The following is a 26,783-nucleotide window of genomic DNA, read 5'->3' on the forward strand; positions in this document are numbered from 1 at the left end:
TACATTTGGCTGCAAAATTCAGGGTAAAAAGTTGTCATTGCACTTTCTAGCATTCTGTAGTTCAGCCTTTAGCTGAAAAAATAGTGTTGTTTTGACTTGGGAATCTGATCCTTAGTGCATCAGCAACACCAATTCCTTTCACAGAGGGAGATTTTGATGTATGCAATGAATTAATCATACCAAAATATGTCAAGGAATTTCAGGATCATTGAGGTTAGGAGATTATCTCGTCATGTTCTTGTCCATATGCCCCTCTTCAGAGTAGGGTTAACTGCATGAAGCTTGGTCATGTCCAGTTGGGTTTTGACTGTCTCCGAGTATTGAGACTCCACAGCCCTTCTGGACAGTCAGGTTCATTGTTTGACCCTCCGGGTAGTGAAAAATGTTGCTGTTATGTGTAAGTGGGATTTGCTGCAGTTCAGCCTGTGCATTACTGCCTCTTGTCGAGTCACTGAGTCTGGATCCATCTTCTGTGTTCTCCTCCCCTGTTCCACCTGCAGTGTTTACACTCACAGGGAAATTGGCCCCTGCTGAGCCCTCTTTTCTGCATAATTCCAGCTCTCTCCCGTTATATTGGGTGCTTTGAGCCCTTTAATGACCACAGGGCTTTCACTAGGCCTGGTCCAGGAGCCTTCACAGGGGAGCCCAGCCCTGGGCACAGCCTTCCAGCTGAGAGCAGTGGTGGCTTTGTGTGCAGCTGGAGCACAATGACATTGCTAATGCAGCCCAGGAACACACGGTCTGTGCTGCAGGGAAGGGCACATTGCTGGCTCAGGGAGTTCCTGCAGGCTTCACCTGAAACCCGTGTTCTGTTTCAGCTACAAACAATGGAAAGACTGCAGGCATTTTCCAGGCAGAGACTGAGCCTGGGAGAAGCCTACTCTTTAAAGCAACAGGGAAATGCTCTTCCACAATTCTTCCCTATTTTAATAGCTGTTTTTGGTAGTAAGTGGCTCAGTGTCATTCTTCATAAAATTATTACGGGATAAGCCAAGTAGACTGTAGAAATTGCTTTTTATGCCTCTCACAGTCCAATACTTCTAAAATCTTGTCTTCAAGAGCTCATCAATAATGTTCTGTTCCAAGCTGTAAATTTTTCATTTCCCTTATCTTCTTAGAGTGGAAAGTTTCAAGTTGCTATTGTATTTTCCATGGAAACTATAGTTCTGTTTGATATTTCAGTGTTAGTTGATGTTGTAGAATGTTACTTAATTAGGATGTGTGCTTAAAACAATTGACATTACTCCATAAATGATATGGTTATTATACAAGATTTGAGGCTAAATCAAGCTGCTGTCTTAACTGTTTCTGAGGTGGCTAAGTAAAAATACGGGGAAGATTCTCAGTTGAAAGTATTGAGACTGAATTGCTGTAATTAATTTTCTGCTCTTACTGAGTGCCTGAGATGTTCTATTCAGTGCAAAACAATTAAAGAGTAAAAAAATGGACTTTAAATTAACTGCAATGTCTGAAATTTTTGTAGGAAGGTTTTTAGTATGGTTGTTAATTCTGCTTTTGAACTACAGGAATAGATACCAGTCAGCTGCATTAGTATAAAATTATATTTGCTGCATTGTATCCTGCATTTTAGGCTGGATGTGGGGAGGGCTGTATGGAAGTTCTCTAACAACTAATTAGTTTCTACAGGAGAAATTGTTCTTGGAGTTATTAGACACAGCAGTATTTGACAGAATATTGCTTTGTTAAAGATCAGATGCGGCAGTGTTGTGTACAAAGGCATTTTGTCTTTGACTTGAGGCTTTCTGTACAAGAGGTTCTGCTTGCTTACCTTAATGGCAACTAACAGGTTTACTTCGGATTGCTTTTGTGTTAGAGTTCCTGACAGTCTGCCAAGTTAATATTATTGATGTCTGACAGATGGGGGAAACCAAACTGTGATGTTTGAGACCCTCGAGGACTGGCGTGATGAGTTGGAGCGGACCAAAGGGAATGTGAAGTACAAAGCAGTGACCACCAATGAAGGCTACAGAGTCTCTGAAAAGTAAGCTTGCCCTAGCTAATAGTGAACTTTGGACTTGTGAAAATCAGCACTACTTTTGATGCTGGGGACTGTACCGTTTTTTAGGATTTTTTTTTTTTTTTTTTTTTTTTTTTTTAGGATCTGATTTCCATTTTTATTTATGGAATAGTTTGGTTTGTAATCTCAGGAGGTGATTCTGCACAACTCCTGGCTCTAGCAGGGTTAACTTTAGCATTAAGTTCAGACTACTCAGGACCTTGGTCAAATCAAGTATATCTAGGTGTGGAGAATAGAAAATATGTATGTCTGGGACCTACATTCTGTCATGCTCATTAGGATGGTATTTTCTCAGTCCTGTACCTTTACTGAGGTAAAATTTCAAGTTGCATGCACTGGAGATGTTCCAGTGTTTTAGTTGCGGGGGGGCTGGGTGGAGAAAAAGTAACTGGCTAAAGTGAATCTGCAAAGTGTGCTGTGGAAGTTAAGTTGTGTTGCCTTTAGGAGAAGGTTAGCTAAGTTAAGCTGGGCTTGTTCACCGGTTTAGCTGAATAGCATTTATTGGTGAGCCCTTTAGGATATATACAAGGCATTGTATGCTCCTACTGTTGTTTTATAGTAAAATCTTGCAAGATTTCACAGAGCTTGGAAACTAGTATTTCAGAGTCTTAACTGTTTATTCTTGAACTCTGTCTTGGGAAACCCAAATTGAGTTTAATTACTTACCTTTGTTGCTTCTCTGGGCCTTGAACATAAATAGTGTTGGTTGATGCTGGAAATCCTTGATATATTAAATTACATTCTTGATTTAGGATGTGAACTGCTTAAGAGGTATGGAATCAGAACTAGTCATTTAATACTGCAAGGGTATCTTTCAAAGCAACAAAGCATGAGAGAGCCAAGGTGGTCTTAGCAATCAGTCTTAGAGGTTACAATTAATTTCACCTTTACAAAGTCAGGGGAGCATTGCAATGAAAATAGTTAAGACCTCAAGGTTGGGGAAAAAAGCCTTATTCAGCTGAAAATAAAGAGACAGCTTTGCAGACAATAGAATTACCTAATAGAAAAGATTATTGTAGCAAGGTGAATATATGATTCGAATTAGAGCTAGAACACTCACCATCATTAAAAGGAGTTTGGAGATTGTTCTTTGTTCCGTTTTTGAGACCAAGAAACTCTTCTTTGTTGTCTTAGGCTGCCTTTATATTTTGTTGTTCCCATATGCATTTCTGAAGAGAGTATCTTGAAGTATGACGGCAGAGGCATTCCTGTAAGTACATGTGCGTGGCTGAGGGTAAGACTTACTGAGACGGCAGAATTTCAATTAACATTGCAGACGTTACTGCATGTTGTTTTCGGAACTTGTATTTAACAGTTTCCATGTATACCTGGTCATCTACAGAAGGAAAACAGATGTTGGAAGGAGAAGGGCTTGATACATTCTGTATTTCACTGTCTACTTACACTGTTCACAGTTAACATAGTGAAATATATAGCAAAACATATATATAACATACACATAATGTAACAGCAAAATATGTACTTACTGTTCACATTTCCCATTTATTAATGCCTTATAGCCTACATGTATTACTAGCCTATCTGTCCATCAGCCTGTTTTTCATGACTGTGCTGAGTGGCATCTGGCTGGGGCAAGATGTAGGCCTTGAGGTGCTATTTGGATATTGAGGTGAAGATGGTGTATGTAAGGTGTAGCTGAACACCTCCAGTCAACTGGCTTAGGTTCTGGTAAGTGCTATGGCTGTGATGATGCAGTGTTTTTACAAAGTCAGGTAGTCCAAGTGAAGAACTAGTTCTACCAGTCCAACAGAAAATGAAGTTAAATGTACTGGTTTGCAGCCTGTAGCAAGCTGGGTTTGGCTTCCTGCCTTGTAGTTCAGGAACCATTAAGACAGAGAAGATGGAAACAAGCAAAGTAATCTCACTGGTGAGATCTTACCTTAGTTGCTGTGTGTCTATTTAATTTGCCAAGGAAATCCATGTTCATTTTGTACTCTTAAGTTAATTGGTCCATGGAGGAGATAGTACTGTACTCTCCTGTCTAAAGGCCAAAGTAGTTTGGTTCACTTTTTCTCAGAGTCAGAGACCTATTACACTGGCTCTTACACAGAAACAGAAGTGTTTGAGATTTTTTTTATTCCATCTTGTGTTCATAGAACTGTAGAATAGTTTGGACCTTTAAACATCATCTAGTCTAATCCCCCTCTGGAATGAACTGAAGCATCTTCTCCTAGATAAGGTTGTGCAGAGCCCTGTCCAACCTGTTCTTGAATGTTTCTGGGGCATCTACCACCTTTGTGGGCATCCTCCACCCTCCTTTTAAAGACTGTCTTCCATATATGTAGTTCTAAATCTACCCTCTTTTGGTTTAAAACCATTACCCCTTGCCCTATCACAGCAAGACTTATTAAAAGGTCTTTCTCTATCTTTCTTATAAGCCCCCTTTAATGAAATGCCACAAAAAAGTCTCCCCAAGGCTTTCCACAGGCTGAGCAGCCAACTTTTCAGTGTATCCTCACAGCAGAGGTGCTCCATCCCTCTGATCATCTTGGTGTCTCTCCTCTGGGCTCACTCCAGCAGGTCCCTGTCCCTCCTGTGCAGGGACCCCAGCTCTGGATGCAGTGCTCCAGGTGGGTCTCAGCAGAGCAGAGGGGCAGAATCCCCTCCCTGCCCTGCTGCCCATGGGGCTCCGGATGCAGCCCAGGACACGTTTGGCTCTCTGGGCTGGGAGTGCCATGGCCAGGGCATGTCCAGCCTCTCCCCCACAGCACCCCCAAGCCCTTCTGGGCAGGGCTGCTCTGGGGCTGTTCATGCCCAGCCTGTGCTGATACCAGGGGTTGATCTGACCCAGGTGCAGCACCAGCACTTGGTCTGGTTAAACCTCATGATGTTCCCATGGGCCACTTCTCCAACTTGTCCAGGTTGCTCTGGATGGCATCCTGTCCTTCAGGTGTGTCAAACCACCTCACCTTGGTGTCATCTGGAAATTTGCTGAGGATGCCCTTGCTATCACTGACTGTGTCATAGATGAAGGTATTAAATAGTCCTGGTCCTCGTTCAGACCCCTGGGAGACACTGCTCGTCACTGATCTCCATCTGGACATTGAGACATTGACCACTACTCTCTGCATATGGCCATTCAACCAGTTCCTCATTCCTGAACAGCTCATTCATCAAATCTCTCCCTCTCCAGTTTTGAGAGAAGGATGTTGTGGGTAGCCGTATTAAAGGCCTTACAGATGTCCAGATAGATGACAACATATGTAGCTGTCTACTGTTCAGAGGCCTTGTAGAACTCTTCTAATTATTTCCAAACTTATTTTCTGTGAAGCTAGTGTCAAGATAGCTGGACCATATTAAATTGGTTTGAGAAGGCAATGGCAGGACAGTATATTAATTTTTTCTGCTCTTGATGATTGTGAGGTTTCTGTATCCTTCTGAGGTGCACCTCTTGTTTACTGTAAATTAGTAGCAGAACTTCAACTTCCTGATTTCATTTGTGTAATATTCCTGATGAAAATTATTCATATTCCCTATTTCAATGCAAGTTTACAGATCATCTTAAGAGCTTAAAGGAATAAGTATGAATGAGGAAACTATGTGTAAAGGGAAGTAAGAAGCTTTGAGGACTGATTTGCCACAATACCTGTGATCATGCAATCTGATTCAGCTGTGGAGTGTTTAATACTTTATTTCATATGCCTAGATTACTCTTTATGCATAGTTCACATGAAAAAACATCACTGCATCTATTGTGAGGTATCTCCAGGCTGAGCTATTAGAAAAACCTACCATCTGCATGGAGAAACTGATGGATTAATTATATATGTAAAAGTTACTTACATGTTCTGTCTTGCTGTGGCATATATTCCAACATAATTTGTCCATAGACTTTTTGATAAGTTTTGTTTTACCTGTGAGGGAAGTTGAGAAAGTAATGTTTTGGCGTATTCTCACATTTTATATTTTCCTGTGCCTATGTAAAGCCTAACTTAAAACTTGGAAGTGGTAACATAGTGTCCTCAGGCATGTAATTTTGGTGCAGATTTAGGAGTTTGCTTCTATTGGTGGTGTTATTTAATACGCTAAAAATTCAAGGAAGCAAAAGAAGAGAAGTTTTGAAATCACTCAGTCACTTGAGCAAATACTTCGTATAGGACAATTTATTAATTTTCTCACCTGGTAAATGTCTTTCTGCAGATTTGGTGTTGGTCTTGCCATAACGGTGCTGCTCTTCTCAAAATGTCTGCATTTCCCAAAGACCAGGATGACAGCACTTCACAAATGCAAAAAGCCTTCTTGGATGGGTCAGTAATAGCTATTCTGTCCACAACACTTTGCTTGGTATGGACCTTGCTTCTCTTTTTCCATATATGCTATATCTTTTAAGCTTTCACACATCAGGAAACAAGTTCTGTATCTGAAAGTAGTTTCTGTAGTGGAATGTGTTTAAGCTCTTGACCCAATGACATTGGTCACTTGTGCGGGGTAGGAACTTCACTGAGGGCTTTTTCTGTGGAAGTTCATACAGATATATTTCTGAGAAGTGTGTACAAACAGTGGTGTGTTATGTAGGTAAAGCAGCAGCAAAGCCCGTAGGGTTTAATGGCTTAATTGTTTTGTAAGGAAGAGAAATATAGACGCCATCTCTCAACGTGCATTTGTAAACTGAGTTTTTAAGACTCTGCCACCTTCTGAGGGCTAGGTTCATGTTCTTGAATAACTTGAGACGAGGTGATTAAAATGTCTGAGACAGCCTAAGCAATTCCCTACTGCAGCTTTCAGATGTGAAGGCAGACAGCATTTTTTGAGATAGGGTGGTGAGCTGAATTAGTTCAGCAGTTTGAAAAGTGACAAGTTTAACTTAAGGGAAGGAGCACAGCTGTCTGGCTGTTGTGGTAGTGACTTTTTGACCTTTAATTTTAGCTTTTTTTTTTAACTGGTTGTTTACTTGTTGTTTTTAACCTGTTGTTTGTCCTGGACAGAACGTCTCTCTCAGCAGCCACCTGTTAGATCAAACTTGTGTACAATCTATACATTGAACATTGGCTCCTTGCTCCTCATAGATGGAGACTTGTTAATCACAGACCTAACAGAAAACAGCTTGATTTGACTCTTACAGCTGCTTTTGTTTACAAAATTAATTATACTTGCATAGGAAAGAGTTGTGGCCCTTCCTGCAGGTACTGTAATCTACCCTGAAATGGGAAACATTATATGACTTATTTATATAATAGTAAAGTCTTTAATGCTATTTTGTGATGTGAAAGTAAATAAAACTAGCAGTAAGCTGTAACAAGGTATCCCCTGATATTTTGAGTTCTTCCCTGTGGCCATTTGAACTTGGGACAGTGTTGCTGGTTTTCTTAGCTGTGCAGTACTGGTGTTCAATCACTGGAGTCTGAGATGTGTCTACAGATTGGCCATCAGGGTGTGTTAAAGTGCCATTATAGTAATAGTCTGAGCTCAGGCACAGAGCAGATGTTTATAATTAGCAGTTTATCTTTCTAAAAAAGCTGTTCAGAGCCTGACCTTCCAGTATAAGTTCTTTACTGCTTTGTTTGGACGAAGTATTGTATTTGCCAGAAATTGCTTTCCTTCACTTGTCTGATCTGATGCATCTTCCAGTACATCTGGTAACCCTTGTTTCTGATGTGGACCCCTGTAGTTCTCACCTAAAGCAGGTTTTTGTGCTGCAGCCTGCAGGAAGCAAAGCACTCTGTCCTGCCTGGAAAAGTGTTCTCTTCTGAAGTACGAGCTAGAGCAACTATTCCCAGGTTTTGATAATAAAGAGGCCAGTGTGACAGCAGACACAGTTACTACGTTGATGTTCATCTGAGCTCTGGAACCTGAATGAGAGGGAATGTTCTGGGTCCAAGCCAAAGCATCAACTGGCCTGGTATTTTTTCCTGTCCTTCAAGGGAAAAAATATAGTAGATATATAGGGAAATGCAAGATACATTGTCTTGCTTGAATCCAAATAATTTCCTTTTCTCTTCTGTTTCATTAGAAGACATGGCAACTAGGTATCAGAATCTGCTTGGCAAAAGTCAGGAGAAATTGTAAGCTTCTGCTGGGAGGTTGGGGTGTTTCTATCTATCCCTTCTTTCAGGATACACCTCTAGCAGCCTCCTAGTAAAGTGATTTTGGTGTGTCTAGTAAACAAAATACTAAAGAAACAGTAGTAAAAATCAAGTAGTGCTTGTAATATTCATAACTGCACAAATAGGCACAAGTATAATTTTATTGGTGTCACGGTTAAAAGCATCAAGTCTTGTTATAAGCCTGTAGGCAGGCTTCCAGACAGTACTTAAAAATGCATGCCGGTCACTAGCTTTCCAGGGTGTCTATCTTCTGGTATTACAGCTCTTTGACAAATCATGCCTATTAACTTTGTCTTCAGTGATAATAGTTGATGCATTATTTGACTTGTGAAGCAGAAGGCTTTAATCTCTTGATGGTTTGATTTAGAATCTATAAGACAATTAGCAAACCTCCCTATGAGCTCCTGAAGATGGATGACTTGTCAAGCAGCCTTCCATCTCTGCAAGATATCCAGATTGCATACACAAGATTTAAACAGCTGTTTTTGATAGGTAAGTCAGACTTTAAAGCAAAGCATAATGATGATGTGCTGTGTCTCCTGAGTGCAGTAGCTTTCTTGAATGGTGTCTTGGTTTTGAGGGTGGTTAAAAGCAGATTTTAAAATATGTAACTGAAGACTGTGCTTATGTCTGGGATCTGAGTGAAGGTTTGTAGTTCTTTTACTTAACCACCTCTTGCTAAGCTGTCACACTATCTGAAAATTACTTCTGAAGGAGTGGATTCTTAAGTGTTAGTTGGAATACACTAGCTGGAATGAAGTTGGTGGGGAAGATTTTTCAGTCTTCTGTGATCAGACTTTTAGCCTTTGGGCTCTTGTCTGTAGTAGAGACTAAATGCTAATTAATTTTTGCCCTAAGTTTTGTTACACACTAGTCACATCTTAAAACATAGGAAGCTGTTTAAATTCTGTACTTTTGAAAGCAATAAAATGGGAGCCATGTGAAAGCATGCTTTAGGCTTTCAGTTTTCTTTCTCCTGAGACTTTCCAACTATTTTGCTGTCATGAAACACTTTGACCTTGCCTCTTGAGATGTAAAAAGCTCCACTCCACTTTTAATATGAGGTATTTGAGTTTCACACTGAGGATTTCATCTAGAATATACTGTCAGATTCACAATGAATTTTCAAAGCTAACAATAATTACCTTTTTATGTGAATTCTGGTAACTCACCCTCTGTAGGAAAAAGGCGAAAGCTTGAATTTAAGTAATTTAATCTGTCTCAGGAAATACTGTGTATTTTGAGGATGTAATTGTATCATTGTCTTTTATTCATGTGAAAGGGTATGCGTTGAAACTGCAATCTAGTGTTTGTTCTTGCATCTTTTTAAATAAGGTTTGTTAGTAGACTGTACCTCACTGAGTATAGCACTAATCACTTGTAGTCTGATAAAAACATTCAGATAACATTTTGCAGAAGTACTAAGATCTTACAGAAATTTATGACCTTGTTACCATCTTTTACAGTCAGAACACACTAACCATTACTTTTGTCCTGTACATGCCTAGTTAATATGGTAAAAGCAACTTGTCCTGGCCATGGCACTCCCAGCCCAGAGAGCCAAACGTGTCCTGGGCTGCATCCGGAGCCCCATGGGCAGCAGGGCAGGGAGGGGATTCTGCCCCTCTGCTCTGCTCTGCTGAGACCCACCTGGAGCACTGCATCCAGAGCTGGGGTCCCTGCACAGGAGGGACAGGGACCTGCTGGAGTGAGCCCAGAGGAGGGACACCAAGATGATCAGAGGGATGGAGGACCTCTACTGTGAGGGCAGACAGCGAGAATCAGGATTGTTTAGCCTGGAGAAGAGAAGGCTCCACGGAGACCTTATGGAGCCTTCCAGTGCCTAAAGGAGCAACAAGAGAACTGGAGAGGAACTTTAGATGAGGGCATGAAATGATAGGACAAGGGAAAACTGGCAGGTTTAGATCAAGTATTAGGAAAAATTCTTTACTGTGAGGGTGGAGGCATTTGGTGAAAACTATGCCTAATGGAACAGAGCTTTGAAGATGCATTCTAATACTTTTGTGGAGAACTAGTTTCCTTGGCTAGGGTGAAAGAAATTGTGAGAGGAGTTTAAGCTGTGTAATGAACAGGATGAAGTCCAGAGGCTTGGAGGCAGCACAGCTGAAGGAATAAAACACATATAATATGCCTGTGCATTTGAAATGTATGTGAATGTGCTGGAGTTGAACACTGGAAGTGTTCAGAGAGACTCTGGGAGGTGTTACACAGAAACATATAGTGAAGCTATTGTGGAAAGGGTGGGGGAGGAGGGAAGTGTGTGTATCTAGTTTCTCACTAGCAGAACTGCTGTAGGCCTTGTGCTTCAAGGTTTGTCTCATGCAGGAAATGTAATCTGTTCTGGTTTTAATTGACTATCAGCTTGTGAAAGCTTTCCAATATTTGTTGGCTGGCTTTGATAGAAATAAAAGTAATGGACACTTAGGTGGCATTTGAAAAAACCTAGAAAAGTCATAGTGCAATTCATAGGAGTTTAATGACTTTGTGATATTGAACTTGGCCTTCCTGTTTTTTTTTTTTTTAGTGCCTTTTTTTAGTTGCAGCAAAAACTGTTTAAAACGTTTTTCAGGTAGTCTTACATTCCATAAATTTTTATAACCTACTTCTAAAACTCATTGATGTTTCTGGCTCTGATGGTAATAATTTCCAAAATCCAGTCTCTTTAGGTTAAGCCTTATGTGGATCACCATATCTGATTAAACTTTTTTTAAAATTAGTTTTCCATTTTGTCAACAGATTTATTTACCTGGTTTGATTGCCATGAACCTTCAGCATACTTTTTCTAAAAGGCTATGGTGCTCTAAAACTCTATTGGTGTTTGTAGGACTACTTCACTTCCTTATTTAGTTATAAGGTGTCAACTTTAATAGTGATTGAGATTTGCTGACTCCATAGCATTGGTTGTTTTGTACCTGTTCATAACTGAAGGGTAGTTCAATGGATGGCTGTTAATTATCACTGTGTACCTGTGAATAAACCAATTTTTTGTTTTTCTCTTCTTTTTGCAGATAACAGTACAGACTTCTGGGCAACTGATGTGAAATGGTTTTCATTACTGGAGAGCACAAACTGGCTAGATATAATCAGGTTTGCTGTATCTTCAGCTTTCTGTGTTTCAAATTGTTGATAATTGCATTTGTAGTGGGTTTTCTAGCTAGTTTCTTGAAAATGAATCACATTTTTTACTGCCAGTAGGGAAAAAAAAAGACTGGCTTCTGGTCCCATTTATAGATCTTATTTCTGTTAAAAACACTTGAGACAATGTTTTTAACAGTGCAGACTTGTGTTAAGCTATCCACTTTAAAGGACGTGAGAAGTAGCAGATCATTCCAATTACAGTTCTTCCAGAGAGCCAGTTAGAAATACAGATGCAGTAACTTCCATCCTGCACTGTCACCTTCTTTCCAAACTCAAGAATCCTGTTTGTTTCTTGCATGAAACTATTGTGTCTGACTGGCCTTGCCATTCTTTTCTGTACTCTCTACTTCTGTAATGTCCTTTAGGATGAGATGAAGTGCAGTGTTCAAGATGTTAGCCCACCAATGATAACAGGACATTTCTTCTCAATTTTGTCCCCCTGCTGTGCTGATTGTTCCTTAAGTTCTCTTTTCTTCTTTCAGCAGTCAACAGTGAGTAAGTGTTGGAATGGTGTTGGCTAACTCAAGGCTTGTTGTAGTGGAATGTTGAGGAGTTTTGTTTTCAGTGTTACTTTGTGCTGGCTCTTTTGTCTGTCAGTTTATCCTATGATCAGCTAATCACCATGGGGTGCTTCTGCAGTCAGCTCCAGTCCCTTTTGGTCTTAATAACAATCAATAAATATTGATAGTTATTAACTCGTTAATCCAGAGTTTAAATGTGTGTGTTTATTGGAAGGTTGTACTGAAGACCATAGATGTTGAGAAATTTGTTGACGTATCCAAGATCACAAGTAGTTTAAAGTAAAAGCTAGGCTGGGTTCCTATCCTTAGGTTGTTTTGAGACTGATAATTTCCATACTGGGATCCAGTTGGCTCCTGGATCAGCCTGTTCTTGGCTCTTGCAGTTAGTAAGAATGCCTTGTCCCGTGTTCTAAATGATAGAACAAAGAAGAATCTGACAACTCCAGACTTAAACAATAAACTGTCAGCTTCTATTAGTGACCTAAGATACTGCAGGAATCCTAATTTCTGTGCAGGCCTTTGCTGAAAATAACTAACTTTATGAAGATCTAGAAACCAAGTATTACATCTGTTTTTATGTCATCTGTAATTCCACCCAGTCTTCTTTGTGTAATAATGTTCTCTGCATAAGTTTCGTCTGAGTGTTTACAAGAGCTGATTGCTCATCCTTCCCTCTCCCTCTTAAAACCAGATTTTGGAAGAAATGTAGTATGTAGTACATTAGAACATAAATCTGGTGATGTTGACTCTTTCCAGGATAAAGATCTGATTCTTAGCTACTGTAATACTTCAGTGTGCGATGGCTGCTGTTGATCCACAGTAAAGTATTGTATCATAGCAACTGAAAATGCATGGTTAATGGCCCAATAAAATGTTCTTGAAGCTAAGCAGTTTTTCATTTACACAAACTGAAGCATGGGTTTTGTGTTTTAAAGAACTAGTCGAGTTTCAAGTATGGCATTCTAACCCTGTCTAGGGGAAACTAATATAAGAAACTTCACTCAACTTTTCCTGTACCAAAACAGGAGAGTCTTGAAGAAAGCAATAGAAGTTGCTGAGTGTCTGGAAATACAGCATACAAATGTTCTCCTCATAGGTAAGAATTTAATGAAATAGTCCTATATATTGATTTATTTAAATTTATTTTGAAATAGCTTAAGCTGTAAGTTTATAATTATGGTAGAGACTTGCTGTAATTTGTACAGCACTCAAGTAAGACACCTAAATCTCTCACACTCCTGGAAATGCTTACTGTAGTTAAAGAAAATATGGTAAGCACAGTTCCAGGATATGAATGAAAAAGCTGCTGATAAATTGGCAGGAGAGTCTTGCATAAAGAAGCAGTAGCATTTCTGTTTCCAGTTTATTTTAAGGTCTCCTATATCCTTTGCTGTACTTTAAGGGGCAGGGGAACCATATCTACACAAAGAACCTTATGAAAACTTTGTAAAATAACCTTTATATTTTCTACACACACGGTTGGATATTCTGCAGGCTCTTTATTAAAAATACATGGAAGAATATGCTTACTGTAAACATGTTGAGCAGTGTATTTTCTTAGAATGAGTAATCATATGTAAAACCAAACCTAAAGTTAACCATTAAATGATTATTGGATTGGTTTTTCACACATATTACCATTTGAGAAACCTAGCACAGGAAAGAGGTGTTTTCTGAAAGCACCTTTTGGAAAGGTGAAGAATGTGTGTTGCAGTTTCACACCTTGTGAGAAGAGGTGTGGAGAATAGAAAAGGACAAACAGCTGGGCTGAGGGACAGTGTGCATTTGTGGGAGACCGAAGGGCACAGGAAAGTTATAGTAGTAAAGGTTGGGGCTTGCAGGTTTTATTGTCAAAGTACTTTGCTAGGATAACCATGTAAGTAATGGAATCATGGATTGGATCATTGGAGTCATGGATTAACTTCTCTTGGACTTGGAAAAATGAATGTGCTGCTCTGATCCTGAAATACAATTTTGTTTATGTGAACATGGCAATGCTTTGCTTTCTTACACAAAGTTTGAGGAATGGCTCAGAATGTGGTTTCTCTTCTCCATTGTAGAAGAGAGTGCTACTGATCTGTGCTGTGTAATCTCAAGTCTGGTTCAAGTGATGATGGATTCATACAGCAGAACAAAGTCAGGGTTTCAGAGCCTTATTCAGAAGGAGTGGGTGGTTGGAGGACATTGCTTTTTGGATCGCTGTAACCACTTACACAAAACTGAGAAAGAGGAGGTATGACTTCTTAAATTGCTTTCCTTACTTACTATTTATAAGCTGATTCAGCATGAGGAGGGATTTAGCTGTTAGTCCAGAAGTTCTAGTTACTCTGAAGATCTGTTTTATTGGTTGATATTTGTTCAGTGTCGCTGTTTTTCCTTTTTAGAGGTCAGCTTTATTTGTGAAGAGAACAAATGTAAAATTTCACAGTCTTGGAGTCTTTTGACAGTCATGTGTATCTCGTGCCCTTGAAAGTTGTATTAAATGGTAATAGCATCCATAGAAATAACTCAAGTTAATTGCCTATTTCTGTCACATCTGGAGATCAACCTTATACTTTCTTGCTTTGGGACTAGATCAGATTGCTATTTGAATGGAAGTAATAGGTGTAAACTGACTAATACTGATCAAGGATTGCTATAAACTAGTTTTACTTTGCCACCTTTAAAAGGCTGCATAGTGACAACTTTCAGATTCAGAGTAAAAAGTGCTCATCTCTTCTGTCAATAATAGGCCAAGGGTAGCTCAGATAATACTTCAGTTTTCAGCCAAATGTATATGCAGCAGTTCTGTAGTTAATCAGGCTTCTTGCCTTAAGATTTGTATTTGGAGACACTAAATATTATAAAATAAATAGTTTGCAGGGTGGAACTTCAACTTTTTTCTTTAACTGTTGAAATGTTTTCTTTACTTAGGCTCCTGTTTTTCTGCTCCTACTAAATTGTGTTTGGCAGCTGGTACAACAGTATCCTCCAGCATTTGAGTTCACAGAAACTTACTTAACTGTCTTGTCAGACAGCCTCTATGTGCCTATTTTTAGCACTTTCTTCTTCAACTCTCAACATCAAAGAGACACTAATAAGGTAAGGGTTTGGTGTTTTGTGGATGCAGTGTGTTGGAGAATGAGTTTGACCAACAAACAAGGAACACTCAAGAAAAGCTAATTCCAAACAGCTCCTTTTTCCTTACTCACTGAAGTGCCTTGAAGGGTGAATGAGTGCAATTTTGTCTATCAAGAGTCAGGTTCAGGGAGTTCATGATGACAGAAGGAATACATTACCTGTAATATGTAACTGTAGTCTGAAGTTTAATGCCCTTCAGTGAAACTGGAGCTCCTTAACCTACAAGGAATATCCAGCTGTCTGGCAGAATAAGTTATCTATGAAATTCTTGTACAGTGTATTCTGTTGTATTCAAAAATCAACATTTTCTAAATGCTGATTTGTATTTGGTTCATGCTCTTGTCTAGCCTAAGAAGCTGGGAGCAGTGGGAGTATGCTCTGCAAGGCTGCACAGGGACCAAAGGAAAAAGTGAAGATTACTGTCTTTCATACAAATAAATTGTTGAACACAAAATCTAGGCCAGTAGCACTGCATGACTACAGTTACAACTTTTGGTGTTTGGAATCCTAACAGGCCCCCTGTGTTTGAAGAATCCAAGTGTCTGTCTCTTGCCCAAGTTTCAAAACTTCTTTTTTTTCTGAGAATATTTCACTCTATTTTCATCTGTGAAAGTCTAATTACACTGTTGTTCAGTTACTGAACATATAGAAAGCACAAGTGTTGTTGCAACTCTGTGGCCATTTTTCTTTAAAGACAGTTTCTTAGCTTCACCTTGACTTGGTCAGAATTCCCTTCTACCCGTATTAAATGTGACCTGTTTGTTTTGGCAGAGTGGGGAAAGCCTCAAGACACAAAGTGGTCCTTTCAGATTCCTTACTGTGTGGGACTGGTCTGTGCAGTTTGACCCCAAGGCCCAGGCTTTTCTGAACAACCCTCTTTATGCAGAGAAACCAAAACCAGATAGAAGTCAACGGAAGACTGCACGGTTCAAAGTAAGATACGTGCTGCTAAACTGTTTTTTTCATTCTAGAAATATTTTGCACAACTCTTATTTCAAATAAGACTCACAGTCAAAGTATTAGCACAGACTTTTTTAAATTGACAAAATACATATATAGCTCAGACCCACCTGGATATTAAGCACTCAGTTTGCGTCTACCTCAGTTGTAAATAACTTTTACGGTTTATAGCCATGAAGTTAGGGATTCTTTTTCTTCTTACTTCTATGCAAGTCTGTTGGTAAGTCATGAGATTTAATATTCAGGTGGGTTGCAATGATGTGTTTGAAGGGAGTTCATTTAGTTGCTCCATGGAGTACCTGACTGAATTACATCGGTTTGTGATTGTTTCCCTAACTATGACTGAAGTGTAACTGGAGTGTGTGTGTGCACTTGGAGTGGGAGGGGGACCAGCAACAGCAAAAAAACTGTGTGGAGTATGGAGGGTTATGAATGGACCACCTCATTACTGGCACATAGCACAGACTCAGGGGAGAATTTTTGGAGTAGCCTCTTTCAATTGCAATTCATTAAATTATGTCCTATATAAAGCAGTCTCATATGAAACACTGCCAGTGTGATCTACAGCATTAATCTGAGATGCAATGAGGGACCCCTGGATAAAAACCGATAAGTAAAGTACCCTCTGATTTCTAACTAGTTTAAACTAAACATGGACATTTGCAATATTTGAATGTAAGCAAAGGGTTTGGCTTTTTCAAAGAAAATTGCTTTATTGGTGTTACTTTTGGTCAGTGCAGGTTAGCTGGCAATACTCAGTATCCTCTGTGAAGTACTTGATGTATGGAAAAATAAAAATTTAAACACAGCCACTGCTTTTCTGTATAGTTCAAATTACTTGCTTGCAAGAAGTTTCTGAATCCGACTTTTTCTTCCTCTTAGGGCTGCTTTCTGAAGTCCCATTCCATTAATATTTAACTATTTTCCTTTTTTTAAATTTCTCTTAAAGCATCAACGGCAACTTTCTTTGCCACTGACACAGGCAAAGCCTGCTACAAAGAGAGGATTTTTCAGGGAGGAAACAGATCACTTAATTAAAAACATTCTGGGTAAAAGAATTGGCAAGTTCATAAATTCTTCAGATGAGCCCCCTAACAGCTTAAGGGAGTTTTACGATAGCTGGCACAGCAAACCTGTCGACTACCACGGTCTTCTGTTGCCGCGCATCGACGGCCCCGAGATCAAAGTCTGGGCACAGCGTTACCTGCGGTGGATTCCCGAGGCCCAGCTTCATGGTGGGGGAACAATAGCTACAGCTGCCAAGATTTTGGACTTGATGGAGGAAGTGCAAAGCCTGCAGGTGAAAATGGATGAAGAACGCAGTCAGGCTGTTTCTGGAGACCTACATTCTGTTCCCATGCTGAGAAATTCTGCCCGTTTGTCATCCTTGTTTCCATTTGCTTTACTGCAGAGACAGTCTGTCAAACCAGCTTTACCCACTAGCACCTGGAAAGACTTAGAAGATGAAGATGACTTGGTCAAGAGGGATGATGAATTCGTTGATCTAAGTGGGGATATGTTATAACATATATAGATTACAGTATGGATTGTATGTGGCTAAGCACTGAATTTAAATATTGTTCTGTATCTTCATATAAGGAACTTGAGCATCTGCAGCCTGTTTAATGGGTTTGTGAGGTTAAAAATCCTTGATTGGAAAGAACTACTTGCTGAATTAACTGAGCGTGTTTTGAACTTCCATTTCACTCTAACAATATATAATGCAGAAGCATATTTTAGCATAGAAGTAATAAAAATGGGAGTCTTGGCTGGATTAACCATATGGCCACTCTGTTAAAATAAAGAAAAACAGCAAAAGAATACCTTCTGCTGTAAATGTGGAATGATAAATGCATATGGCAACAAACGTCCTGTCTTAACAGAACATCTCTTTCCCCTTACACTAAGAGTACTGGGGTGGAGTACTGTGGTTTGCATTTTCCTCCCCCACATAAACAGTGAAAGATGCAACCAACTGTACACTCACAAATCACTCATTGACAGTTGAGGAATACTCTCTTGGTCACCAGGCGTTTTCTGTCTGCTGTTGGATAAACAGAAGTCATGTGCTTGTCCCTTCCCTTTTGTCAGTGTTGATCTGTGTGGTGTCACAGTCACAGGTTGGCTGCTCTGAGCCTGTGCATGCACTTATCTCAAGGGTCAGATGCAAGAACTTAATGACACATTTCAAGTCTTAATGTATGGCTGCTGTGCTACATGCCCTTGCTGCCTTGGAATATTAAGTTTGCTCTTAAGGAATGAGATTTCAATTTGCCATAAGTATTTTTTCTCCTTTTAAGTGGAGTGAAACTTTCATTTTAACTTTCTCCCATTGGTGCCAGTTGCCTTTGAGGCTTTCTGTAGCTTGCACTGAGACTCTTCACATAGCAGGGAAGACTTTTTTCCTGTAGTCCTGCAGCAAAGCAGGACTTGCAGTCTGTTACCACTTGTCATGATTTGGTGGTACAGCTTATGAATGTGGTGTTTATAGAACACTTGTGTCCTGTTGCTGGATGTTACAACAGTACCTCAGTGAAAAAAGCCATAAAGAAATGCCTGTTGACTAGGATCTACTGTGTATATGTTTATACAAATTTTTACTGCAAATAATTACCATTTATAAAGCTGAATATTATTTGACTGTCAGATCTGTTTTGAACCCTTATATTCTGTAATACCCAAGAGCAGATTCAAGTCCTAAATTCAGTTACACTGGGAGGCTACACATAGAATATTTTTTCTGTTCTCATAACAATTTAGAAATCCATGCTGGAAAACTTAGCTGGTGGATAAGCTGTTGCTTAAATTTGATCAGCTCAGTGAAACTGGGGATATTAAACTTCTGTTACTGACTTATCACTTCATACTGAGCTGTATTAATGTATAGCAACAATTCATCAGCGACCCTCTAAAAATAAACTCACATAACTGGGAAAGGGGAGAGCTTGATGCAGCTATGCCAAACTGAAGCTTCCCAGCTCTTAATTGCCTTAAAGTCTTAGTGCAAGGACAATACTTGAGTTTGTAGTGTTTTATTTAAAAATACACTAGTACTTAATGCTTTCTTCTGTGATATGTGTGATCTTTACACTTAGCACTTGCTGCAAATGGGCTGTACAGCACATTTCCTTCAGACGGAGTTGTAATTCATGTGACTCATGTATGCAATAATACTTTGCATGTTGAATGAGCAGTGTATTATTACGGTGAAGAAATACTTGTCATTCTTAAGTCATTTGAGTTCAAGGGTGGGGTTTTTTAAACACTGCCATTAAAAAAAAGATATTAAAATGATTTTTCTATACTTTTGATCAAACTGTTGTAATATTTCAGTCATGAAGATTACATATTTGTATTAAAGAACAGATGTTGGACATCTTATTTGTACATAAGTTATCAGAAATATATATAGAAGAGAAGCATATATCTGGAATTGAACATGGGAACACTTCTAATGTAGAGTAAGTACCATTTTTGCTGGTTTTCTGCACTGAAGGATTGGAAATATACTTCATATTTTTGCTCCAGGCTTCTGTTTATACCTCCAAGTTCTAACACTGAATGCAAGCTAGCAGTTTTACAAGTTTTTATCTTACTTTTTTCCTTCTTTTTGTTAAATACTGTTACTTCTCTATAACAGACTATTTGGAGAGTGTCAATAAAATATACTTTGAACTATTCAGCCTGAAATAAGAATGTGTGTTTAAGGTGCACTTTGCAAGTGATGCAGTAAATCACAGCAGACTCGACAATCTGCAGTGGCAAGGCTTTTCTGGTTATATCCTGATTTTTACAGACTGTTACAGGGAGGCTGCACAGTTCTGATCTGGCTGTATTTCTGGAGAGATGCCACCAATGCAGGAGGGAGGACAGTTCAGTGCAGTGAAGTAGGATGGCTGTGGGAAGTTAAAGGTGATCTAGAAATTGTCTGCTGAGTGACTGTATTGGGGGTTTATTAAAGAGTGATTGTTTCTGTCTTAGCAATATATTTCCCCCATGTCCAGGGTGAAATTTACTCTTGCATTGTTATGCTAAGCAACTTCTTGAAATTGCCACAGGGGGGTGTTTCTCAAACCAGATGCGTGTTTGAGATGGACTGAGTAAGCTGTGGAGTACAGATTTAAAAATTCTGCTTTTTTCAAGACACTACAGATTGCTGGCCCCTGGTCAAAGGCAGCACTGGTGCAAATCACACTTTAAAAACCCATGAACATTACAAGACTGTGCCAGCCTTGTTCTTGAAGCCCCACACAGCAATAGCCGTGGGTCACGTTGTAGCACAAGGTGTGCCTCTGCCTCACTCATACCGCTAAAGCCCAGTATTGTACTTTGACCGTTTGGCTTTGATTTAAGGCTGTATTCACTATTGAAAAGGTTCAGCTATTGATGTGCAGCATAAAGAAATGCAAACATGTACTTCATTAAGGTGCTTACAGCCAGCTTGCCCTCCTGGCCTTTTGCTCCAGGTAAAGCTTTTTCTATTTGTGCTTGAAGCACAGAAGCATAACTTCTTCCAGAGGTTGGTGAATACTTTCTGCTGATGACTTCTTACAATGGATTAATTTTGTCACAGCAGGGGTCACCTTCATTCTAAACTACCTGGAGACTTCCATGTAGTATTTATGGCTGAGTGCTCTTTACAAAGAGCAAAGTTTTGCATAAAACTCCATTTAAAAATCGTGTGAAGGACTTCATTTTCTGAGACAGGAAAGGGATTTAAGTAGTGAACTTAGCTGAGTCTGAAAAGAGTATTCTGTGTACAGAACTATACATTCTCTTCAGAGTGGGTTGGGGAGGTGCAAGGAATAGAAGGGGTCTTGCGTCCTTTTTCTTTGTAATAAAGTCAACATGACAAATCCTTTTTGTAGGATGGCAGAACTTGGTGGGATAATAGAGTTAACTTGGAGAGGAGTGGACACAGAAGATAAGGATAGCTAATACTTGAGCTGAAGAGACAGTTCTGTGGGGAGGACACCACTGTGTTGAGTACGAAGGCAGTAGCAATGGGGTTCTAAAGCCTGAGTAAGAAGAACATGGGTAGACATTTACACACAGTTCTGAGCCCCAGAGGACTCCCTCTGCTTGGGAGGTAAATTTGACTGGGGTCACAGCTTTAAATGTGCTGTGAGGGTTGAGAAGATGTAATAGACGACTGCTACTATCTTGGCAAGTGTTTGGATGGGCAGTGGATGCTCAGTGCTGCCATGGTTTGGCTGTTGTGGAGCCCTGTAGAACAGTAAAATGCTGGTGCTCAACTGCAGCATGTTACTCTGCTTCCAGCAGGTATTTGGTTTCCCTGGTTTTCATGTAGCAACCCAGTAAAATGAAATAGGGTTAATGTTATCCCTCAGTGCTTAAGCAGGTGAATAGACATGCCTAGGAAGTGCATTTGTAAATTTACTTTGTGAGCAGCAGATTTAGGAAGACTGATTTCCCGTGGCCTTGGCTTGCTTGGTTACTCAATTTTGTCCTTTCTTCTGGCATTTCCTGCCTTTGCTCATGCCAGAACATCTTTGGTCTCCATCCTTCTCCTCCTTGTTCCTAAGTTATGTGCTGTTCCAGAAGTTTATAGGCTTGTCCTGGGGGACCAGGTAAATGCTCATGACTTGGCATGGCCTGGCCATGTACCCTCCAGATTGCCTGTTGGAATCTAGTGACTTCTGAAATAATTTTTTTTCAAATACCATCAAAGTTAGTTACTGGTTTTCACAGCAGGTGGGTGGATGGAACATTGATTAGATGCTGTCTGTTGTTAGTAAGGAAATCAGGGTAGACAATGCAGCAGAAACCTCTGTACCTGCAGCTAAGGCATGATCCAAATCTGCAGTTCTCAGGCTAAAAGCAATGCTTCCTCAAATAGGAAAATCTGCCCATTTACAGTCAAGTCAGGGATCCTAGTTTTCTCTTAAAGCAACTTTTTTAAATCTTGCATTTTGTCTGTTTCTTGGTCCTGAAATAATTTTTTTTTATATTGTAGGGACCAAAATTCAGTCTATGGAAGCACTGAATTTCCTGGAAACCAGCTGATACTTCTATGAGTTCTGAATCTTAAAAACCTTATTGTTATTGCTATCTGAAGAAAATTTCCAATTAAGAACAGCTAACACTACTAGAACTAATGTATGGTTTTGCTAATAGAGTATAAGCCTTCAAGTCTTCTTAAAAGTCAGAACTGCATGGGCTCACTTTGCAATCAGTGGGACTAATTTCCTTTTGTTCTAGGACATTAATTGAAAGTATGTTTATGCATGAATGTGACGACAGAGATGCTAATTTTATGGAGAGGGTTTAAGTGCTCATTGCTTCACATTCTGGTGATGCAAGAATATATTTCCACTCTCACCCTGACCCCAATTCATAAATCAAAACAGGATGTTCCTCACCACCCACCTTGAGTTCACTGTACACATGAACCCAGTTTATTTCCTACAAGGCACTTCCTGTATTTTCCAGTTTTCCATCCCAGACTTTCCACTGTGGATTAACCATTAGAAAATATTTATTGCTTTTCTGATGGCGGTTCAATTAACTTTGGAAAAGACTGGTTTTATACCTTCCACTGTGCTCAGTTTTTCCTGTTGCAGGAGGAATATTTGGAAGCCAGACAAGAAATACCACAGATGACTTAAACAGTTCTCAAAGTACAAGGTCTCTTCTCTGCCAATACAGAGTTCTGGAAGTCATCCTGTTGTTGTTGTTATTGTTATTGTTATTATTATTATTATTATTATTACTACCACTATCATTTAGAGTGAGTAAAATCCTCCTGCACAGCACTTTTTCACAAACAAAAACTGCAGCAAAGGAAAAGCAGGGGTGATAATCCCAAAATGTGTTTTCTAGTGCAGCACATCTCCTGTAGATTCAGCACTTTGCTGTGATGGTGCCTGCACAGGTCACAGCAGAATGATGGTCTGTCCTCCCAGCAGGTTTGGGATTGGTTACATTCAGTGTGCAGCAAATGCAGGGAGCTGCCAGGAGTCCTGCTAATCACTGCCCAGCAGTGCCCTCACACCGTTGCTGCTTGCCAGCTGATTTTATGGAAATCAGTGTTTTTCTTTTGTGGATTAGTTCTTCATCAGATCAGCTCGCTGATCCAAATCACCCCGTGGGGATGCAGGGGAAACAAGAGAAGCAGATTTTTTGAAGATGCCCCTCTCACTTGGCAGCCCCCAGTTGGAGCAGGTGAGGTGAAAGGTGGAACCACAGGTGCAGGAAAAGTCACTCTCCAGCTGCTGTGCTGCTGAAAAAGAGATAAATCCTGGGAACCACCTTTAATGTGCAGTGAGCTGAGATGCTGTAAATAGCATGTGTGGCCAGCTCCAGTTATTTAACACTTCTGAGGGAAAACAAAAAGGGAAGAAAAAAACACAATCCAAAACAGCTGTACTTTGAGGTTGCCTGTAGAAGCCGTACAGAATGATTTATAGTCCAGTTGCATTGGATCTGAGCTGTTTGGCACAGCAGGAAGGTAAGTAAGGTGAGCAAACCAAGTGAACTCAGTCTATGGCCATCAAATGTGTTTTGATGCTCTTCAGGCCTGTAGTTCCTTAGGTTGTGCTTTGGCTGGGCTGGTAGAGTCTTAAATATTATCCTGCTGCCTGGGCTGTGAGTAAGCAGTGATTGAGAGCAGCTGCTGAAAAGCAAATCATGTTCTGACTTGTAATTTAAAAACAGATATTGCTCAGAAAGTGGGTTTGGATTCCTGGTGCGTTCCTGCTGTTCTCTTCAAAGCTTCAGCCATGCATAGGTGAGCTTATTGGTTACTCCCCCACACTCCTTTATTTTATTTTACTTACTTACTTTTCATTTGTATTTATATTCAATGCAAGTGATCTACTCTGTCTATAATCTGCCCATTATCTCTCTCAGATGTAGAATCTAGTACATTCTCTAATTTTCCATGAAAATATGTCTATCTAATGTTGTTCTGAAAGCAATGGTCCTTTTTATGTATCAAATTATAGCTGAATAGCTGGCTGGCAGAAATGATGATAAAAAGGGCAAGTTAGTGAAATGAAATACAGTAATAGTAAAACCATTACTCAATGGCTTGCTGTTAAGTAGAGGCTGCATGAATATGGCAAACCTCTGGAGTTCTGCAGGCAATAATGAATGCTAGAAACAGCTGAAATAGAATTACCAGGGACCCAGAATGATTTAGGCAGCAGGAAATGACTGAACATAAACTTTAAAAAAAAATCTTTGGGTCTTATTAGAGTAGTAATAGCCCTCCTTGTGCAAGTTGCTGACATTAATATTCTGTCTAGGCTGATGGACATGCTTCTCCTTCTTGAACGTTCTCCCTCTCAGTTATTAATGTACAACTTGCTGCCTTCCAGCTCCAGCCTCAGAAGGCGAATGTCTCCCAATTTGCAACACACTGAGGGAAAAGTTGACTGACATCTTTGCATTTGTCAGGGGAGCATTGTAAATGGCTGAAATGGCTGTTCCCTGCCAAGAAATTTATTTTGAAAAGTTACATTTAGTCAGTAAAATAACACCTGAGTGTGCCAAACTACAGTTGAAAAAAGGTAAATTTAACCATAGGACTGAAAAGGAATTCTTTAAGACACCTGAAGAGAGGAAAGAAGAATTAACTCTTTCCATAGACAGGTGGAGGAAAAGACACACTGGCTGGCTGTGTCCCTGCAGCCCCTGGGGTTGCACAGGGGAGCAGAGATCCACCTGCAGCCCCTGGAGGAGCCCACACCAGAGCAGGTGGGTGCCTGAAGGAGGCTGTGAGCCCATGGGAAACCCTCCTGGCAGGAGCTGTGGCCCGTGTAGAGCAGCCCATGCTGGAGCAGGTTTGACGGCAGCACTTGTGACCCCATGGGCACCCACAGTGGAGCAGCCTGCTCCTGAGGGACTGCACCCTGTGGAGGACACAGACTGGAACAGTTTCTGGAGAACTGCAAGCCATGGGAAGTACTCACATTGGAGAAGTCCATGGAGGACTGTCTCACTGGAAGGAACCCCACACTTCAGCAGTGGAAGACAGAGGAGTCCTCCCCATGAGGAAGGAGCAGCAGGGACATGTGATGGACTGATTGCATCCTCAATTTCCTGTCCCCTTGTGCCTTTGGGGAGTGGAGGTAGGGAAACCATGAACAAAGCTGACTGGGAAAAGAGGGGGCATAGCCCCCTTGTGCCCCAAAGGAGAAGGCCTTTTAAAATATTCATTATTACTACTCATTAATATACTCTAATTTAATTGGCAGTAAGTTACACTAACATCTGTGAGTCAAGTCTGTTTCACACGTGGTGGGTGACCTCTCCCTATCCTTATCCCAACCCATGAGCCTTTCATTTTGTGCTCTGTGCCTGCCCTGTTGAAGAGAGCAGTGGCAGAGTGGCCTTGGCAGGCACCTGCTATCCAGCCAAGGCCACCCCACCACAAACACTCAAACACAGCTGCACCCTTTAACAGCATCTCTTCAACTGTGTGAGCTTTGTGAAAGCCTTTGTAGCAGGATTTCCAGTCCCTTTAGGTATGGTTGAGTTTAAAAGGTGTTTATAAAATATTTCATGAGTCTCTATTAGCCTTTATTCAATTTGTTTAACTATTGGTCTGCCAGTGGGGGCCACCCAGGTGGCCACGCTTGCAGGATGATCTTGTTTAGTGAGAATCACCCACTGATGGTTATCTCCCAAGCCCCCTGAATGTCTCCCTGGGCCTGCTAGGAGAAGGTACATGTTAATTACCGAATTATCTCAGCGTGGCCACTACCAAATCCTCACTGCTGAGCTATGGCAGTCTGAGCAATCTGTCTCAGATGGGGCAGGGACCAGCTGTGCCACCACTCATTAGCCACTTTGGTGGGCCAATTCCATCAGATTTTTGAGATTAATTTGATGGTAGTGAGGAGCATAAAGTGAAGAATTGCTATTTGGAGAACTGGGAGAGGAGAAGCCTTGCAAAATGGAGTTTGGGTCAGGTGCTGGCTCAAACAGCTGTGTTAAGAAGCTGTCCCCAGCTGTATCCTGTGCTCAAAGCAGCAGGGCTTCTTACATTTTTTTTAAATAAACTGAACTGCATCAAAGATGTTTTATTCCTTACTGGAGTAACCATCTGAACACTGAGCTGACCAGCTGCCCAGATCAAGAAAGATCTCTTCCTGTGGAAGGGAAACTAGCAGATGAAGCAGAATTAGGGGTCTTGATATTTTTAATTGTTTTCAGCTGTGCTAAAGAGACTTTCAAATAGTTTTATCTCTGTATTTTCAAATTTTAGAGTAATTTCTGTGCAACATCATCTTTCAAAATAAACATGTCAATGGAAAGTAGTAAAAATGTCATCTTCTTACCTAAACACTCTTGGTCCTTCATATTCTATGCTATATCTCCTGATGTTATTGGCAAAATGAAGTCCTTGCCACTGTCTGCTTGAAACACATCTTCATAAAATAATTCAATGAAGTTTTACTTCCCATGCAATAGTATAACTAAGAGCAACATGGCCTTGCAAAGCATCAGAAATAGCTCCTGTCATAAAACAGGAAGTCAGAAACACTTTGCATTTTGTATTAACCTTGTGTTAATAATGATGAACAAACGCCCATTCAAACATGAAATTCGTATCTGAGGCCAATTTATAACCTTGGGGTCATGCAGATATAAATAATGCTTTGATTTTGGCTGCAGGATGTTTATGACTGATGGTGAAGGGCCCAGTTGGTTCTCCAGTTCCAGGCTGAGTTTGCAGTGAGGGAAACAGAATACATTTGATTTAAAGAAGAGGGAAAATCTTAATTTTGGGTTTGGGATTGTTTGGTTTTCAGATTTTTTTTCAGAGCTGTTTTTCAGGGTGGAACCATGCTTCCAGGATAAGGAGTGCTTTCTTTGCTTTGGTGCAGAACCTGGTCCTGCTCTCCTGCTCTGAGCAGTGGGAGATCCCCTTGCTGGGTTTCAGCCACAGGT

General features: G+C 40.3%; 1 protein-coding gene across 1 annotated transcript in view; it reads left to right on the forward strand.

Annotated features, from left to right (window-relative positions):
* MTMR12 (myotubularin related protein 12) overlaps positions 1 to 19,545 on the forward strand; it is a 32,968-nt gene extending 13,423 nt beyond the window's left edge. Inside the window, exons 7-16 of the mRNA XM_014875500.2 lie at positions 1,879 to 2,002; positions 3,173 to 3,248; positions 6,200 to 6,306; positions 8,471 to 8,595; positions 11,133 to 11,211; positions 12,809 to 12,879; positions 13,844 to 14,016; positions 14,697 to 14,864; positions 15,675 to 15,836; positions 16,813 to 19,545. Of these exons, the coding sequence (XP_014730986.2) occupies positions 1,879 to 2,002; positions 3,173 to 3,248; positions 6,200 to 6,306; positions 8,471 to 8,595; positions 11,133 to 11,211; positions 12,809 to 12,879; positions 13,844 to 14,016; positions 14,697 to 14,864; positions 15,675 to 15,836; positions 16,813 to 17,388 (1,661 nt within the window). The 3' untranslated portion in view covers positions 17,389 to 19,545. The remainder of the gene's footprint in view (positions 1 to 1,878; positions 2,003 to 3,172; positions 3,249 to 6,199; positions 6,307 to 8,470; positions 8,596 to 11,132; positions 11,212 to 12,808; positions 12,880 to 13,843; positions 14,017 to 14,696; positions 14,865 to 15,674; positions 15,837 to 16,812) is intronic.
* Positions 19,546 to 26,783: the final 7,238 nt, after the last annotated feature.

Source organism: Sturnus vulgaris, chromosome Z, assembly GCF_052056855.1.
Source record: "Sturnus vulgaris isolate bStuVul1 chromosome Z, bStuVul1.hap1, whole genome shotgun sequence".
Lineage (NCBI taxonomy): Eukaryota > Metazoa > Chordata > Aves > Passeriformes > Sturnidae > Sturnus > Sturnus vulgaris.